Consider the following 20,589-nt stretch of genomic DNA (forward strand, 5'->3'; position numbering starts at 1 on the left):
AGGTTTGAATATTATAAACACTCAAAGAGCAATAGTACTAAATCTTTTTTTGATGCTGTGTATTTATGGCGAAAAAAAAATATATTCTAATGTATTGTATTGCTTGTATGGTCACTGATGTCTTGTCATACCCTGTCAGGTTTTTTTTTAATTTTATTTTGATCAGAAAATCAAACATCAGAAATTTGTACCATTTCGATAAGTTATAAGTATGTTTTTATGGTATTATATTAAATAAATAAACACTGTTTGATATAAAAAGCCAATATTCAGCACATAAAAATGTAATTATCTTTTATATATATATATATATATATATATATATATATATATATATATATATATATATATATATATATATATATATATATATAATGGTTCTAGAAGTTTTAATAATACAAACATAACTACACAAACTTTTAAGTGGACAGATGACAGATGAGTAAATGGCAAAATAGTGCCATCCAGTGGGGACAATTATAAAAATTCATAAAAGTCAAAGGGATATGGCTTAACTGAGAAATAAGCAAAATGATGAAAATCATGGCCACAATTGAACTTTACACAAGTTGTGGACAGATTGCTTTATTTATCTCATTCTTTCAGTTAAATATATTGTGGGCATGAATTGATAACCTCGTAACTGAGGGTGTCGTATGCCATTGACATAACTGAATTATCTAATTATTGCACTTTACTGTGTTGTGAACATTTATTACCTCATAATTGAAGGCACCTTACTATGTCATGGACATGATTTTATTATCTTATAATTTAGGGCACTGTATTATGTCATTGCCATGATTTAATTATCTCATTCCAGCATCTTACTAAATCATAGATATGATTTCATCTCGTTTTCACATCTAACCAAGTCATACACACGATTTCATCATCTCATTTTTACCTTACCAAGTCATACATGATTTCATTATCTCGTTTTCATCTTTAACCAAGTCATACACATGATTTCATTATCTCGTTTTTACCTTACCAAGTCATACACGATTTCATTATCTCGTTTTCACCTCTAACCAAGTCATACACGATTTCATTATCTCGTTTTCACATCTAACCAAGTAATACACGATTTCATTATCTCGTTTTCACATCTAACCAAGTCATACACGATTTCATTATCTCGTTTTCACCTCTAACCAAGTCATACACGATTTCATTATCTTGTTTTCATCTCTAACCAAGTCATACACGATTTCATTATCTCGTTTTCACATCTAACCAAGTCATACACGATTTCATTATCTCGTTTTCACCTCTAACCAAGTCATACACGATTTCATTATCTCGTTTTCACATCTAACCAAGTCATACACGATTTCATTATCTCGTTTTCACCTCTAACCAAGTCATACACGATTTCATTATCTCGTTTTCACCTCTAACCAAGTCATACACGATTTCATTATCTCATTTTCACCTCTTACCAAGTCATACACGATTTCATTATCTCGTTTTCACATCTAACCAAGTCATACACGATTTCATTATCTCGTTTTTACCTCTAACCAAGTCATACACGATTTCATTATCTCGTTTTCACCTCTAACCAAGTCATACACGATTTCATTATCTCGTTTTCACATCTAACCAAGTCATACACGATTTCATTATCTCGTTTTCACCTCTAACCAAGTCATACACGATTTCATTATCTCGTTTTCACCTCTAACCAAGTCATACACGATTTCATTATCTCGTTTTCACATCTAACCAAGTCATACACGATTTCATTATCTCGTTTTCACGTCTAACCAAGTCATACACGATTTCATTATCTCGTTTTCACATCTAACCAAGTCATATCCGTATTCGTTATTAGTTGTGGTCACGCATTATTTATATTACAATGGGATTTCCTCTTCATGAACACTTATCATCTAACACTTCCTAATTGGGGTGTAACTTTGTTGATAATTCCCCAATTAATTTAGTTCTAATTACTTTTAATTTTTTTGTTTAATAGCTGTATATACATTTGTGTTTATTATTTCGATTGATTACTAAAATAAAAGTGGGGGCGAAATATGGCGATATATATAGGACTCTAAACACACAACAATGGCAAGTATATAAGAAATAAACCAATTCCATGTTCTATAATTACAAATAGATGATCATACAGATGACACAGTGACATAGTCTTCAGATAAGAGTCTTAGTTTGAGTCTCAAGTTTGTTATTTTTGGCATTTTTAGAATTGCATTAAAGACTCTTGAAGGCTCGTTGGTTTTGCTAGAGGTAACTTTGTTGTTTATTAGTTCAGCTGCACACCGCCGCCATTTCGCAGTCTTGGAACACTACTTTTCCCACAATGCAATCCACCCGGAAGCAGCTTGGAAAATCACGTGATGTTGCTGAAACTCGTGAAACAGACTCTCAGACCTCATTGTCCTGCAGTTCCAACACATCCGGTGACCCTGTAAGTACGAGTTTTCTGTGGTTAATATTGTGTATTATATGTTTGTTATCAGCCATATCTCTTTAATAATGTTATATAATATAATATGGTATATTTCTGGTCCTTGAAATAAGTAAACTAGGGCTGCGAGCTGGAACTACTGACTGCGACACAGAGACCTCAAACAATTACTTACTAAGTATCTTTAAAATCTTACATCTAAATATAAACCTTATTATAAACTTTAATATAAAGATTAGCTTTTGTATTAATGGAGATTATCTGAACGGGTCTGTTTATGGATAAGGATGAAGGCTGGTTTCATGTCGGTATTAACAAAAGCAAAGGAACAAAGTTCAAAAGACGTCACGTATTTTATAACAACAACATTTTTCTTTGATTATTTCAAAGAGTCGTTTATATAACTATATATATTTTTTCTGGTAAATGTTGTTATTCCTCGTTATAATGCCTGATACTAGAGTCTGAAATTGTGTCTTAGGTTTTATTGCCCAATTACAAGAACTTGACACTTCTTCTCCTTATTATTATTAATTAATTAATTAATTAATTTTGTTAGTTATATCTTGATCTCAATGTTCTGGTAAAATGTACTTTGCTGAAATGATTCACTTAAACAAAATTAGTTTCTGTCCTGGTATCGCCAAGTTGGGGCCCTTGAGCAAGGCCCTTAACCTCCTTTGCTCTGACCCCACCGTACTAACATCGCTGGGATTTGTGAAAAAATTATTTTACTGTGCTGTAAAGTACATATGACTACTATAAAACACCTTTCTGTTTAATGATGAGACAAAGGAGAAGCAAAAGCCAGTTACTCTTTCCAGGACCACATGCCCTCCGTTCACCTAAATGTGATTGATCCTGGAATGTCAGAGTGGATAAACAGAGTCGAAACCTTTAATGAAGGATAACAGACTTGTCATTTGTTTCCACTGAGGTTATAATTGTGTTTATTCTCTGCATTGTGTCTTAAAGCATTTAAGCATTTTGCATTGGAATAGGAGCCAGTGTGAGAAACGTCCTCATAATCTATATTTCCAAGTTGAGAATTGTTTTTTCATTCCATATGTGTTTCAAGAAAATACAGCGGTCACTTTTGGGGAAACCGGTCCAGAGTTGTAACCAGGGAAGCCAGTGAGATTGAGCACACAGACAAAATGGCAGTAATGAATTGTATGAGTTTCAGCGGATCGATCTAACAAAACTTTTTAATGGCAGACTTTTCAGAATAACCAAAGCAACATCTGAGATGATTATCCAATTATCTGATCCCTACAATTGTTTATGCATTTAGGAATTAATTCAGAAAACAGAAACACATCATATAAATGTTTAAGACGTGCTTCAATGGATTGCATTGGTTTATTCTGTGCATTTCATTCTCTTTTTTTTTTAATGGAATTTTCCATAAATTTGCATAAAAAATACATGATTGGAACAGTGCTATGGACAGTGTGGTTAGTGTCACTACCCTGATAATACCTACACTCTCATTATACCTACAGACTCTGCAATTTCTTCTTCTAAGACCATTATAAATCATCACCATGTGACATGGATATTATAAACAGGGGTGGTGACATATGACAATAAAGACACCTGTTGAATCGTAGGCCTGCATCGTAAACATTTTTGCATTATTTTGCATGTGACAAGTAAAAACACCTTTCTGTTCTCTTTTTTTCTTTTTTTTCGTCTATATTGGTTGCCAGATATTAATGTAAATGTAGAATAAGTGATTTTATTGCTATATCCTACTGTCCCTGCGATGATAGTGGTCTCCTTTCACCATCGTGGTTCTGTGGACTTAAAGGTCGAGTTCAGCTTCATCTTTATTTAGATCTTGATCCATTTTATCTTAATCTTGAACTGTACAAAGGAAATATTCTGCAATGAAATGCTGACTTGTCATTTGTATTATGTATGGGTTGTTTCAGACTTCAGGTGTTCTACCTGCTCGTATATAAACACTGTTTTATTTCACTCTCAAATAAGCAGCTTCAAAAAAATAAGGACTCTTGTGACTTGCTGACATGTGCATTTATGTATTTTTTTCCCCTGAGTGGGCTAAAAAAAAGTGCTGCTAAGAGTTTCCGTGCTGCACAGTAACTGCACAGTAATCTCACTACAAATCTACATGTAGTTAATTTATAGACTAAAACGATCTATTATATTGAGAGCTGATTATATTTTTCCACATGATCTTTCTAAAGCAGTTTCGCAGCTTTCTCTAACTTTTAGTGTTTTGTGTCACCGCTCTAGAAAGTCAATGAGGCTCCGTCATGGGACTGTGTTCGAAACAGTGCTAATCAATTCCTACCCCTAAGGTCTATTCTGGGAAACATTTGCAAATAAAAAAAAATTTAGACCTGGTCAGGGGTTTCCTTCAACACGGTTTTCATATAAATTGCTGAATGTTAAAATAATGTTAGAAAAAACTTTTTTTTTTCTTATAAATAAAAAAACACATTTCTCTTGTAGAAAAATCTAGGGTTAACCCTAGACACATGGAGGATAACCCATGACATTGTGATGTGACTAGGGATGCACTGAAATGAAAATTCTTGGCCGAAACCGAAAAAGAGGAAAGCAAGGCCGAAAACCGAAACACCGAAAGAAATTATGCCAATCATTATTACCATTGCATTTATGGCTATGACTGTGTACTAACCTTACTAAAATCAGGGCATTTTAATTGCATTAATTAATATTAAAGTTTCAAAGAATAAATCAATTACAAATTATGAAAATATTTATTTATAGCACATTGCAACAATGCACAGGATGAAATAAATAAAAATTAAAACTTAAATGTTTACCTAAAATGCACTCATGTGTACATTAAATAATAATGTACAGGCCCTCTGGCCTGCTGAAAGGTTGTAAAATTAAATATGTTCTTGCATAAAAACAAAGTGCATTCAGAACAAATGCAACTGCTTAAAGATACAACAATAAACACTATCACTGGGAAACTTCCTGCCTTTTCAAAAACGTCCGCCACAGACGGAGTGCGCATGCTCAGAGGGGTTTTGCTTTTCTGTGCCGCGTTTCTCTCATATTCAGCATAGCGATCGGGATGTTTGGATTTCAGGTGATAAATTAAACCCGACGTGGAGAAAGTTTTTGCAGACGAAATAAAGCAATTTAACAACCTTCTGAAAATTTAGCGATGAAAAAATGACCTTGACAAAAAAAAAAAGAAGCTTCATCTTAATGACTGCGTTTGCTTTTTGTTACTTTCATGTTTCTGTACTCTTTATTAGTTTAGATTCTGCAGATTGTATGCCAGTCGCTGTGTTGATGTATGCTGTTGTTTCTATAGGATAATATGTTAGAAGCAGTCCAGCACTGTTAGACTTGCTGTTGCTCACAATTTTTATGTAGTATCATTAGATGTAAATATAAGCCTTCGGTTGTTTTTAATATCATCTTCTTGTCTCTTCCAGAAATTTACTGGTTAAACGTGGAACAAAAAGTTCAGGAGTAATGTGCAGTGCATCTGTGGAAGTTCAGTCAGACTGATGAAGGAACGCTTTACACTAAATGTTCAAAGTGTCTCCTGGAGGTTTTCACAATGTACCAAATTGTACCAGCGACAGTCGGGGATATTGGCGTCAGCGGCATGCGGGATTACACGCAACCGAAGAAACGAGCGGACCGGCGAGGACGTCGTCTGGTCGCGTCAAGCTTGTTCGGGGCAGTGCTAGTCATTGCAGCCGTGGCAGCTTGGTGTTATTATTCTGTGTCTCTCCGCAAGGCAGATGTGCTAGAAATCGAACTGCTGGAGCTCAAGAAAGACGGCTTCGTCATTCGCAACCAAGCCAAGGCAATCATCTTCCGAATGGCATTCAGGTACAGCGTAGTAGATTATACCAAAGCTAATAATTTCCCCTGAATGATAATAAATATATAAAAATATATATTTTTGTTCTTGCTTATCCCAGGTCTGGTTCCCTTGATCTGGATTCCTGCTCAAAAGAAGGCCGAATTCTGAGCTGCAGTCGATCCAGTGTTGGAAAGCTCAATTTCTTCATCGAAACTGTGAGACCCAGGGACACAGTGATGTGCTACCGTGTGCGCTGGGAGGAGCTTGACGTGTACCGTGCGGTAGAACATGCCATGGCCCATAACGGCTCTCACTGGTATGGTGGGGCAGAGTCCTGGTCCCAGCATTGGCCAATTGTTTTTTCAGGAACCCAGGAACCCAAACCTTTTATTACTAGTGATGTCAATTCGAATCAGCATGACTTTGGGGGAATCCTGGAGCGCTATTGGCTCTCCTCCAACGCGACCGCTATCAAAATCAACGACTCCGTCCCTTTCCACCTTGGCTGGGATGAGAACAGCAGGATGCTGCGATTCCAGGCACGCTATGACAACAGTCCGTATAAACCCGACCCTGCACAGACGGTTAATGCTGAGCTAAGCTATCGTGTCTGTGTTGGCTACGATGTTACTTCCATACATAAATATATGGTTCGCCGTTATTTTAACAAACCCAACAAGGTTCCTTCAGAGGCTGTTTTTAGATGGCCAATCTGGTCCACATGGGCCTTGCACAAAACTGAAGTGAACCAGGAGAAGCTTCTCGCCTATGCGTCTGAGATTCTAGCACATGGCTTCAACTGTAGCCATCTGGAGCTGGACGACCGGTACACGAGAGGCTACGGAGAGTTCGAGTTTGATCCAGTCAAGTTCCCCAATGCATCTTATATGTTTCAGAAACTCAGAAAAGATAAGTTTGAAGTCACGCTCTGGACACATCCCTTTGTGAACTACAACTCCAGTAACTTTGGAGTTGGAGTGGAGAGGGGGCTTTTTGTGCGAGAACCTACTGGTGAGTTACCCGCCTTGGTTCGCTGGTGGAATGGTATTGGTGGCATTTTGGATTTCACCAATCCTGAGACCCGCGAGTGGTATGCCTCACACCTCCGCGCATTAAAGAACAAATACGCGATAGCCTCCTTTAAGTTTGATGCTGGCGAAACCAGCTACCTTCCCCAGCAATTCAGAACATTCATGCCCCTGCATGATCCAAGCATATTCACCCGCCGCTACAGTGAGATGGCAATCCCCTTTAAGGACCGTGCTGAACTGCGTTCTGGCTACCAATCCCAGAACATCTCCTGCTTCTTCCGGATCACGGACCGCGACTCGGTCTGGGGCTACGACCTGGGGCTCAAATCCATAATCCCTACTGTTCTAACTGTTAGCATTTTGGGTTACCAGTTCGTTCTCCCCGACATGATCGGTGGAAATGCTTACCCGAACCGCACTGAAGGAAGCCAGGGTCTCCCTGACCGAGAGCTCTACATCCGCTGGCTGGAATTATTAGCGTTCATGCCAGCTATGGAGTTCTCAATCCCACCATGGCTCTATGATGACGAGGTTGTAAAGATCGCCAGGAAGTTCACAAAGCTTCACGAGACCCTGGTGGCTCCTCGAGTGCTTGAACTTGCTGGGGAAGTGTTAGACACTGGAGATCCTATCATCCGACCTCTGTGGTGGATCGCTAAAAATGACGAGGCCGCCTACAAGATCGATTCGCAGTTTCTCATAGGAGACGATCTCATGGTAGCACCAGTTCTTGAACCAGGCAAGCAGGAGAGAGACATTTACCTCCCAGTAGGCAGATGGACGAGCTACAAGGGTGAACATTTTCACAAAGGGCCGATGCATCTTACCGACTACCCCGTGGATTTGGATGAGATTGCCTACTTTGTGTGGTCAGAATGATGCGAAAATAAAAGGGAAGGTTTTGCACACAAGAAGACAAAAATATATATTGCAGTTTCATGGAACGAGCATTCACGCACGATTCATCTCTTCTCTCACATCTGTGCCTTTTCATCAATACTTTAACCAGCATATGCACTAATTGTGTTTTAATGTTTTCTAATGTAAAACAAACTTGTGCATTGTCTACCATTCTGTATCTTTCACTGTTCTAAAAAAAAAAATATTATAATTAGTTAGGGAAGATGAAAGAAACCATTTCTGACTGTTCGTTTTGAGATTTTGTCACGTCCCTAATAGTCCTTGTACATGTTAAATATTAGAAAGAAATCAACAAAATGGCGAAGGACAAATGTGACATTTAACATATGACAATTTTTATATCACAGGAAAAGTGAATGTTGTAGTGAAACACTGGGAGATTTTACATGTATATTATGATGGCAAATTTTTGAGTGATGATGCATTAGAGAGAAAGCACAAAAGAAAAAAAACATTCAGATTACCTCAGATTATAGGACACAGAAGTGTCCTTTTAGTATTCTTGACATGGTTTAAAAACCAAGTATTCTGAAACTGATATATATACACACTTTGTACACATACAGCATTACAGTGTCTTTACAACAAGTATTTTTTTCTTTTCCTGCTGGTTATTAATTTTTGGATTTGCATTTGTACCTTGTGGCTTATTTTTTTGTTTGTTTGTTTTTGGCTTGCAGTTGCTACAACAAGCTGAACTCCAGGGAATTGTGATTTATTTAGTTTTAATAAATCTAAAGAGGCTTATAAGTGTGACATTTTGGGAAAAAACGATTAGATTTTTGTTTTGTGTCTTTGTTTTCTATTGATACTGTGAATTTTCTGTATATTTAAACAGCAAGAGATAATCTAATCATCAGGTCTAATGAAAAGTAACTCCAACATTCATTGTTGGATTTATAATGGAAAGTTGTCACATTTTATTTATTGTTCACTGGTGGCAAATAAATCGACTTTATCAACATCATGTTTTACAATTCTTTTTTTTTTTTTTTTTAAGGAGTGTATTTTAGACTGGTGTCCCTGAAATAATCTTCCTTTACATCCTGGAACGAATGAATCCACTTGAAATGGTCTTGTTCATGTTAAGGCTTCTCATGTGCTTTTTTTTTTTTCTCAAATGTCTGACACCCTATGAATTGGATTACTATTTTGTTTTCATTAGGTAAGTGTGACAAGTCACTTGAACCGATGTGGTTCTTACAAACACAATAAAGGTGACATAATGCAGGATGACACAGCCATTGAAGAACTCTTGCTAGCCTTAAGGAGATGGTTATGCAAGTCCAAAAGAATAATGTGCAGTTTCAATTACTTGGAATAAAACTGCAGCATTTGAGGGAAAATGTCCTTAAAATTGTTAAATCCACATAGCGTTTCTCTTTCACACTGTAAAGTCTGTGAGGGAAAATTGCCCAATCAGTATACTGTATGTGCAAAAAAACATTTCTTAAGTCGGCTCATTCACCTGCATCAGTAATGTTTAGTCCAATGTGTAGTAAGACAATGGAAGTTAGGGTCAAGAAGTAGCTCACTATCCTGCTCACCAAGACATTCCTCCCACTTGAATGGTCTGTTGTAGATGTAGCCAGTCAGGGTTTGATGTTTTTCTGAAAAGCGTGACTAATTTACTGTATCTTCTGGTCAACACAACCCATTCATATTTGACACTTCTCCAATGACGTCTCTTTCTAACAATTGTTCTCTGCCCACATAACTATTCCTATATTTTTGCATCTTGCTGTGTAAACATTTGTGCATGAAAATTTCAGGATTAGCAGTTTTTAAGAAACTCAATTCAGCCCATGCAGGACCAGCAAGACTAATGCTATGTTTAAAGACTATAATCACACTCTTGATGTCACCTAAATGAGGATGGGTTCCCCTTTTGAGTCTGGTTCCTCTCAAGGTTTCTTCCTCATAACATTTAAGGGAGTTTATTGCCACAGTTGCCACGGCTGCTTATCATGGGTAAATAAACACCTTAACTGTTAAATTCTGTAAAGCTGCTTTGAGACAATGTCTGTTGTAAAAAGCGCTATAGAAATAAACTTGACTTGACTATCTACACTAATCCGGATACATTTGCAAACACTTTGCATACACACTATTGTTTAATTTTGTTTTGTTCATCCTCGTCTAAAAGAGCTTACATCCCTGTACTTTTACTGCAATGTAGCTTACAGTGTACATTTCTGCCCAACATTTATTTACTTTGCATCGATTTGAAACTTCACTGCAGTGTCGAGGATCAAGTCCACACTGCGAAAATGTATCAGTATGGGCATGGCCTAAGAGATGTGAGATGAATACTACTGTATAAAAACTTAGGTCTTTCTTTTAAAATGTTTACCATGTGGGCATGGAAAACAGCTACTGTTGTCAGCCTCACTGCTTGATTGTCAGCCTCACTGCTTGATCCATCTAAAAGAAATGAGAAAAATGATTAATGCTTAATTACAAAACAAAGAAAGATCTAAATGGTTTCTTATTTCGAGAATATACAAGTTGTTGTCTAAACTTTGACACTTTGGCTGTTATCTCGTATAGTATTTTTGCGCACTTCCAAAAAAGGGCAAGAGTGTAACCATTTACACATTTACCAGCATAACTTCAAACTATCCACTCATAGCTTTATAAGATCCAGGACTGAATCAGTCTGTTTATACTATGAGCATTTGACTTGCCAGTGAACACACTGAAATTGATGATGTAGCCATTGCTTGAATTATTTGATATGATTGTTTTGGCTTAATCTTCATATATTGAGTCATACCTGCTTTTGCTTGTGTGGTCACCATTCTCTGACGAACTGCTCTCTCCCTTCTTGGCAGGCAACATAAATATAATTAATCAGAGATGTGATTTTTAACAGCTTGTCATGTTTGTGAAGTTTCTTTCTGTTTATTATTTTTGACATCCTTCACTGGATCACTGAGGTGCAAGTTCCAAAAAATTCCTGAATCTGTATTTTGTCATGACATTTGCAAGAAGCATTACAGACAAATCTTTATTTGTAATAGTCCTGGATGTTCACCAGTACAATAATTGATTAGATGAGGAGAGATTTGTTCATAAATTCCAGTTAGTTTATTTTCTGATATATTCCAGCAGAGCATGTGCTGTGGTAATGCTGAAAAGTGATTAGAAAAACGATTAGTGGGGAGTGTTTCATTGTGTCTGACTTTAGGTCTGGCATTCTAGAGGGTATCAAGTAGGTTTTTGTGGGGCAGTGTCAGGGCCTGTTGCAGATTTCCATGACTCAGAGATGTTGAGTGGTTTTAGTGGCTGAGCTTGTGGTTATTTTGATGTTTTTTTAGTGATCCTTTCTTTTTAGCACTGTGTGTCAGGGTGGTGTTACACTACTACTTCTACTTCTCTCGATCATCATCAAGTATTAAAAAGGACATTGAGTACGATTAGTTTTTTTCATGATCAGGTTTCATGATTAGGATTAAATTAGAGCATAGCATCTATAGGAGCCAATTCCAGATACAAATAAGAATTTGTTTTTTTAAAGTGTTTTCTCAGCAACGTATAAAATCTACCAAATGCACCTTCAAGCAAAAAGTTAATTTTTTAAGAAGTTTGATTTACCTCATGTTGGTCATTTTGTATAGTTTGATAGCCCTCCAGGTCTGATGAGTTGGAAACACGATGAGTTGGAAACACCATTGATGACCATTGATGACCATTGATGACTTCAGTGTTCTTTGCATTTTGGAAAATGGCTAAGATGTTTGAATAAATGCAACGGATATCATGTGTGCATTTTACTGAAACTCGTACAATGGTTTTATATTGAATTCCATTTAACATATTTTGTTTTTATAGATCAAGCAACACCAGCAACAAGCACAAGTTATTGGGTTTAAGTCTGTGGCTTTATTGTTTTTAGATCTTTTTTTGTCAGATAGAAGTCTGCTATTCGCCCTGGCATGCTATCAAACTTCTAGGCCACATCTGGGCAGCCAGTTCTTGCATAATCAATGCTTGCAATTTGTCAGAGTTTGTGGGTATCTGTTTTTCCACCTGCCTTTTCAAAATTGACCACAAATTCTCAATGGAATTAAGGTCTAGGGAGTTTCCTGGCCTTGGACCCAAAATTTCGATGTTTTGTTCCCCAAGCCTCTTAGTTATCACTTTTACCTCATGGCAAGTTGCATTATTATGCTGGAAAAGGCATTGTTTGTAACTGTTCTTGGATGGTTGGGAGAAAAGAATGTGCTCTCGGAGGATGTTTTTGTACCATTCTTTATTCATGGCTGTGTTCTTAGGCAAAATTGTATGTGAGCCCACTCTCTTAGCTGAGAAGCAACCCCACAGAAAAATAGTCTTAGGATGCTTTACTGTTGGCATGAAACAGGACTGATGGTAAGTGCTAAAAAGGATGCCCCAGCAATAGAAAAGAATAAGAATCAGAGAAAATGACTTTACCATAGTCCTCAGCAGTCTGATCCCTGTACTTTCTGCAGAATATCTTTCTGTCCCTGATGTTTTTCCTGGAGAGAAGTGGCTTTTTTGATGCCATTCTTGACACCAGGCCATCCTCCAAAAGTCTTCGCCTCACTGTGCATGCAGATACACTCACACCTGCCTGCTGCCATTCCTGAACAAGCTCTGCACAGATGATTCAAGCACCACCATCCCTTAAAAGGTTCCAGTCTGTTATTCTAAATCAATGAGCATGACAGAGTGGTCTCCAGCCATGTCTGTGTAAACACTCTCACCTGTGTTAATGAGAGATTTACTGATTATGATGTCAGCTGCTCCTTTTGTGGCAGTGCTGAAATGCATTGAAAAGGTTTTGTTTTAGGATTACATTTATTTTGCATGGCAAAAAGGGGACATTAATTGCAATTCATCTGATCACTCTTAATAATCACTCTTCAAGAGTTATATTTATATTAAGTTTGTAATCTTGCGTACCAGTGTAGATTTATTCATTGGTAGAGACTCAAAGCACTTTTGTACGTCGCTCTGGATAAGGGCGTCTGATAAATGCCGCAAATGTAATGCAAATGTAAATAATATTCTGGATTATGTGCAAATTGCCATCATAAGCTCTTTGGCAGCAGACTTTGTGAAAATGTATATTTGTGTCATTCTCAAAAACACAGCTGCAGGTCAAAAGAAAAGTTAGAAAAAACTGACTGCAATTTAAACGAAGATATTTCCCATATATGAATTTACCATTTTGTAGTGTTACAACCTAGAACCTGGACCTGACTTTCAACTATAGATGGGGATCAATAAACAGAAGAATAATACATAACACAAGAAAAAAAAATTACAAAAAAAAAAAAAATAAATAAAAACCTATGTATTTGACCCTGTTGCTTTGGAACCCTAAAATTCGAAGTTCATAGGTATAGTCAGTATCACATTTTCTTGTTTGCTAATGACACAAACTGTTACATAAAAACGTAATAAAACACATCACATTTGATCAGGTTTATTTAAATGTTCAATGGCATGTGTTGCTCTAATCTGGGTAGATAGATAGATAGATAGATAGATAGATAGATAGTGGGGTTATGGAGACGGATTATTCGCTGTGGCGACCCCTAATGGGGGGAGGAGGAGGAAGAATAAAAATAAGAATGATAGATAGATAGATAGATAGATAGATAGATAGATAGATAGATAGATAGATAGATAGATAGATAGATAGATAGATAGATAGATAGATAGACGAATGTTTAAAAGAGGCAGATGTAGAGGACAGTGGGGTTATGGAGATGGATTATTCGCTGTGGCGACCCCTAATGGGGGGAGGAGGAGGAGGAAGAATAAGAATAAGATAGATAGATAGATAGATAGATAGATAGATAGATAGATAGATAGATAGATAGATAGATAGATAGATATTGGTTTAAAAGAGGCAGATGTAGCGGACAGAGGGGTTATGTAGACAGATTATTCACTGTGGCGACCCCTAATGGAAGAAGGAGGAATAAGAAAAAAAATATGAATAAGATAGATAGATAGATAGATAGATAGATAGATAGATAGATAGATAGATAGATAGATAGATAGATAGATAGATTGATTGATAAAATTTATATTGTAAAGCGTTTTTTAAACAAACTCACAGGCGCGGATTATTCTGATTGGTTGAACCCGCGACAGGTCATTGAATATTCATGATTTTGTCCGTCGCGCGGCGAAGGGAAAAACGGTCCCGTGCGGTTTTGAGCTCGAGCGCCTCCACTCGTCTACTAACGGATCACAAACAATTTGAGAAGCGATAAACCCAGAGAGACTCATAACAGAGGACAAAACTAACAGGTTTATGTGAGAATATATATCAGAAATATTTCATTTTTAATAGTGTAATTTATACAGAAACTATGTTGTAGTTTGATTATTTATCGATGGTGATTCTAACGGAAATTTGGATGACTAACATTACGCTAGTATGTGATTGATGGAGACGTTCAGCTGTTATGATGAAGTAATATTTAGTAGTAACTAATCACCGTCTGTCTAATTAGTGCTAAGGATCAGATGTGACTGATTAGTTTACTCATTTAAAAACAAATAAATAACTTAAGTAAAATAAGATTCTTTATTTTCCTTCCATCTTCCTTTCTTTTTTACCTTCCTTCGTTCTATTCTTTCTTCCTTCTGTCCTTTCTTCCTTCCCCTTTTCCTACCTTCCTTCCTTCTTTACTTTTCTTTCTTACTCCCTTCCTTCCTCCCTTCCTCCCTTGATTCTTTTCTTTTCTTTCACCCAACCAGTTAGAAATTTGTTTAGCTGTAATGGAAAAAGAAGAAACATGTCTTCTCTTGATTGACCCCAAACATTTCCCGGGCAAGTTGTGGAATTTGGTGAACGATCCTCAGATTTGCTCAGTCTGCTGGGACGCCAGTGGGGAAGGAATACTCATCCATCAGCTACCCTTCAAAACTGAAGTGCTGTTGGCCCAAACCACGCAGATCAGCAAATACTTCAGAACGACAGACTTTACCAGTTTCATTCGCCAGCTGAACCTGTACGGCTTCAGAAAAGTGCCCCCAGACCCCCCAGAGAAACTACATGACAACTTTTCCAACTTGACCCAAACGCACCACTTTCATAACCAGAACTTTAAACGGGATAAGCCAGAACTTCTATTGCACATAAAGCGACTCACGGCTGCCAACAAGTCCAAGCTCGCTGCCGGAAAACAGCTGCCCTGCAAGTCATCACACAGTTTCTATAATGCAATGCCGAATTTGCCACTGAAAATCTCTGCTGTGACGAAGGGTTGGTAATGTTTCAACAAGTATCTAAAATGAATAGACTCATACATATTCATTATTTATATTCAATATTTATATTCAGAATTTTAATACATTCATTCATCTTTAGCAACTGCTTTATCTCATTCAGGATTTGTTTAGGATCTGGAGCTAATCCCAGTGAATCCTGAGCATTGTGAATAAGATGTCAGTTAATCACAAGGCACTGCGTACACAATTTAGCATAACCACTTTACTTATTGTCATGTTTTTTTTAAACCTGAAGGAAACCCACCAGCAACACAGTCCACAGATTTCTGGGTCACTCTTCCAGTGCTTTAAATCATACAATTTATTTTAGGTTGACTACTTTAAAATACTATATAGGGATCCTTTGAATAAAAAAATAAAAAGACTAGTCACCTTTAAGAATGTGTAGAAAGAAAAAGAATGAAAAGTGATTTTGCTAGTACAGTACTTTGTGACCTCATCATCATAACTTGCCTAATATCAATCTGTTCAGATTCAGCCTCGGTTGGACACCAGGGAACATTTTACCACCTCTCCTGTAATGACCTTAAGCAGGTGAAGGAGTGCGACAGTACGCCCAAATCCCCCCAAAGGCCTGCAATGAACTATGGTGATTCTTCTGCAGTTAATTTATATTCGAACAAAGATGCGCCATGCTCCGTGTTCCACCACTTCCCGGCGTACCTGTCGTATACACATCCCTCCAACCCTGTGCACATGCAGCATGGCATCATGTCTCATTACGCACAGAATAGGTTTTACAGTACAGGTAAAGATGCTTTAAATAATTTTTTGTCTCCTTTATAATAGTTGTGAGCACAGCCTTAATAAAGCCTTAATTAGCATACATCTATCTTATTCATATTTTTATTCTTATTCCTCCTTCTTCCATTAGGGGTCGCCACAGTGAATAATCTGTCTCCATAACCCCTCTGTCCGCTACATCTGCCTCTTTTAAACCAATATCTATCTATCTATCTATCTATCTATCTATCTATCTATCTATCTATCTATCTATCTATCTATCTATCTATCTATCTATCTATCTATCTATCTTATTCTTCCTCCTCCTCCCCCATTAGGGGTCGCCACAGCGAATAATCCATCTCCATAACCCCACTGTCCTCTACATCTGCCTCTTTTAAACATCTATCTATCTATCTATCTATCTATCTATCTATCTATCTATCTATCTATCTATCTATCTATCTATCTATCTATCTATCTATCTATCTATCTATCTATCTATCTATCTATCTATCCATCCATCGTTGTAAAATATAGACTGTTAAGAAACAGAATTTTTTTTATGACTAGAAATAAAACACACAGTGCATAATTCAGACATACAAAGTAAATCTTCCTGAGCACAATGAGCCTCCTAAATGACTGTAAAAAATCAGTTTATATGCTAAATACCTGAATTATGTAGTTTTAGAGTTAAAATCGAAAACATGTGTAGTAAACAATGTGACAAAAAAAAGCACAAAGTATTTAAATATTTGCATAATTAAATTAACTAATAGTATATAGCTAGCCACTAGTATTACACTAGAATGTGTCCCTTTTCTCAACCAAACATATCAGCATTAGATTAAAAAAGGTCTGTATGACTGTATAGGGGTGTGAAATTAATTATAGGTAGGACATCCCACAATGCCTTGCATGAAACATTTTAAAGTTAGTTGAGTAACTAGTGCCCGCTGGTGCTTGATGGTGTTTGGCATTCACCCTTATGGATTATTGTTGATATTATTTGTTTTATTTTATTTTATTTGTTTTTATTTTATTTTATACAACCAATATATTAGTTATCTCTTATAATTTATCCCTAATGTCCATTTCAAATATTAAAGTTAATAATTACAACACCATTTTAGTATATTGTAAATATACCTAGACCTATTTAGAAGGTGCAATAGGTAAGAGCACTCTTTTTCAGTGGTGAGTTAAAGTAGAGATACAGTAGGTAAAATGTGTCTCCATAAAAGTAAAAGTGTCCCTTCAAACTTTTACTTGAGTAAAAGTACAAAAGTATTTGCCTATAAATGTACTTAAGTATCTAAAGTACTATGATCTATAATGGCTATAATGTTCCTGTTGTCATTTTTGTCAAGTTTATATTAAAAGTCTCTCAGCACAACAATCTATTAAAAGAATGATATTAATGAGTCAAACGCTGATTGATATCTATCAAAATTATCCCAAGAGCCCAAAACCTTCTTTTCAACTACTTCAAACAATCATGCAAATAAGACCACTGGTGATGTGGCACGTTAGAGTCAGGAGTTTCTTCCATCATTTATTACTCTCAAAACCTGATTGGTGGCTTGCTGCATGTTTAAACAGTTTTTATTCACTCAAATAACAAGGAACGAGTGATTTCGGTCAAATTAAAAAATCTTGGGTTAGGGTTAGGGTAATAATAAATAATAAAAGTCCCCCTAAATACTTCAGTAAAGTCCAAATATGCAAAAAAACAAACAAAAAACCCCCTAAAAAAGGCGACTAATGGTAGGCTCATCCAAACTTAAACGTTTTAGTTACCTACCTACCTCAAACCTGTTTCCTCTGTGACATTAAACACTTGTCTAAGGCACATGTCAACAGGTTTATCTTGGTTTTATATCATGTAGGGTATTTGTACAAGTAAGAAATGAAAAATAAAAAAAGACATTTGCATCTTTACAGCCTGATATTTCAGCATACTATTTAAAGAGTACAAATGAATGCAGTAGGGATACAGAAGCTGTATTATATTTGTAATATTTTTCAGAAATAATATATAAGTGATGTGTGGGATGTTTTTTTCTTTTTCAGCATATGAGCACTGTAGCCCAGACTTCTTGGATTCGAAAGTGCCATTCTCCCAACCAACTGTTCCCTACATTCCACCTTTCAGCTACTACTCTGTGAGAGCTCATACACTTATTTCAATTTTTATAAGCTTCTCAGTACAAATGATCAGTGCTGTCATTTTAAGCTTGCGTAACCACCTCCATGTCGCTCCATGTTGCAATACAGTGAAAGTGCTGGGATTTCAAACACTTAAAAGTAAAACTGTGATGTGTGTATAATATTAATGAATTTTCACATGCTTTCCTCAGGAATGCTCAGTCGGTAACATTCATTCCTCCGATACTCTGAAAGCTGGTGGTGATTCAGGTTCCTGGAACCATCATCTTGAAGTGAATCTAAACCCTGTATACAAAGTGGAAGATAAAATGCAGGTCAGACTGAATGCGCACCTCTTTGCTTACATGATAGTAAATGCTGCAATAGTACCGGACGGTCTAAAAGTTAATTCAGCACCAGGACTTTTTAAGAATGCAATATAAATCTCTCATTCTCATAATAAAAAGATACAAATATAAAAAAAAACCACTTACCCTACACATGGTCACAGGGGCACAATCACACACTCTACAGGCAATTTGGAAATGCTTATCACCAGCTATGGATGGACTGGTGGAGGAAACCAGGACACCGTTTAAGCTAATGGAGAAAATGCTAATTCTGTGCACTAGAGGTGGAATTTGAAAATTAAACCATGGTTGTGTAAGGCAAATCCTAACTATAAAACATGCCCCTAAATGGCCGATTTTACCACAAACACTTTTTAATCTATGCATCTGCAATTATTACTACAAGGTAGGGATTGCTATAGCTGAGGCCGATGCGATTCACATCTCATAGCCTACAAAACATTAAATAAATTAATGAAGCAGTTACCGATGCAATGCGATTCTATTTGGATTCAATTCAACACATGCGTTTCAATGCAATGTGAAAAATATGATGCTATACAATTCAATATGGTACAGATAGATCACTTTTTTTTCCCTTTGGTTTAGACAGACAGCAATTCATCAATTTACTTAAGTGCCTTCTGACTTCTAACACATTGCCCTTTCACAAAGAGGCCTTTGTAGTGCAGTAAAAAGAAAAAAGATTAAATAAAACCAGATGTTTTTTCCCTGTTCTGTCTCCAGGAAGATGCAGCTCTACCTGTTAATCTGTATTCTGTGTGACTCTCAGGACACGCCTCAGTCTCTGTTGTGTTGTGATTCAACATATTCACAGACAAGAAAGTGGTGCTTAGAGAACCCTAACCCTAACCCTTGAGAAGCATTTACACATAAAAAATTGGTCATAAATTATTGGTCACTTTCTAAATAATAAAAGTAAATCGCATCCACTAATAACTACAGCAAATATAAATAAATAATTTTTACCGACGCAAATAGGTTAAAAACCTTGCATCATGGTGTAAATGGCATCACACTATTAACCTTTATGCTGATGCACTGATGCGAATCAGTGAATCTTCCTTAATCCCTAACCATTCCTAATACAAGGTAATGAAAAACACTGCTACTTTACACAACAATAAAACATTTTCAGAGTAAATCAGTGTAAATTCACCATTAACCTATAGTACGATTCACAAGTTTCTATTCTTACATCTGATCAGCACATGATCAGCACATTTGTTGATTTTTTGTTTAGTCATGAATTAGAAATCAAAGGTTTGGCTCGACTCAGCACCTGGATAACTAGATTGCACTCATTATATTTTATAAATTTCTCTTTGGAGAAAAATAATAAGAAAATGCCTCCGTCCTAACAAGATGAACAGACTTGGTTGTGAGGTGATGGATTTGAGTTCATGCTTATTATAACACTTATCATCTGTGTTTTTTCGTCTCTATTCAGAATGTTGGAAGTCTGGAGATCAGAGATGCTGCGGAGGCAAGAAGCGTAGAGGAAAGCAGCTTGAGTTGTGACCTCATTTAATTTTAAGTGTAATGATTATAATATTTTATTGACAAAATATGTGACAGAAGATACTGCTATTATAAAAACTTAAATGATAAAAAAAAGAAAATTTTTCTGATTTATTCCTCAATAAAATAGTCTAGTTTATTAAGTAGTGTTTGACATGTACTTGTAAATAGCACTGCTTAAAAGCTTAAAAATAACTTATTTTAAAATGAAACATGAGAATTATTTATTAATGTTTGATTCAGTGTTGGACTATTATTTTTGATGCAAAGTTGTCTAATCAAATTTTAAAGTATACATTTGAGCACCAAGGTACTTAATTTTTT

General features: G+C 36.3%; 2 protein-coding genes across 5 annotated transcripts; both read left to right on the forward strand.

The window, feature by feature from the left end:
- Positions 1–2,265: 2,265 nt before the first annotated feature.
- On the forward strand, positions 2,266–9,185 carry LOC310718615 (myogenesis-regulating glycosidase). Its single transcript, XM_083527530.1, has 3 exons — positions 2,266–2,440; positions 5,890–6,295; positions 6,388–9,185. Exons 2-3 carry the CDS (start codon positions 6,018–6,020, stop codon positions 8,177–8,179), a joined length of 2,070 nt encoding a protein of 689 aa, XP_083383656.1. The 5' UTR covers positions 2,266–2,440; positions 5,890–6,017; the 3' UTR covers positions 8,180–9,185.
- A 5,173-nt stretch (positions 9,186–14,358) lies between these two features.
- hsf5 (heat shock transcription factor family member 5) lies at positions 14,359–20,525 on the forward strand. 4 transcript variants are annotated; one of them, XM_083527110.1, is made up of 6 exons: positions 14,363–14,518; positions 14,966–15,473; positions 15,972–16,247; positions 18,299–18,390; positions 18,586–18,666; positions 20,195–20,525. In XM_083527110.1, the coding sequence occupies exons 2-6, from the start codon at positions 14,987–14,989 to the stop codon at positions 20,273–20,275; spliced, it is 1,017 nt and encodes a 338-aa protein (XP_083383236.1). In that variant the 5' UTR covers positions 14,363–14,518; positions 14,966–14,986; the 3' UTR covers positions 20,276–20,525. The 4 variants fall into 4 exon arrangements, with proteins under 4 accessions (XP_083383237.1, XP_083383236.1, XP_083383234.1 ...); XM_083527108.1 differs by having other exon boundaries at positions 14,365–14,518; positions 18,586–18,708; XM_083527109.1 differs by having other exon boundaries at positions 14,365–14,512; positions 18,586–18,708.
- Positions 20,526–20,589: the final 64 nt, after the last annotated feature.

This window comes from Silurus aristotelis (genome assembly GCF_946808225.1).
Source record: "Silurus aristotelis genome assembly, chromosome: 23".
NCBI lineage: Eukaryota > Metazoa > Chordata > Actinopteri > Siluriformes > Siluridae > Silurus > Silurus aristotelis.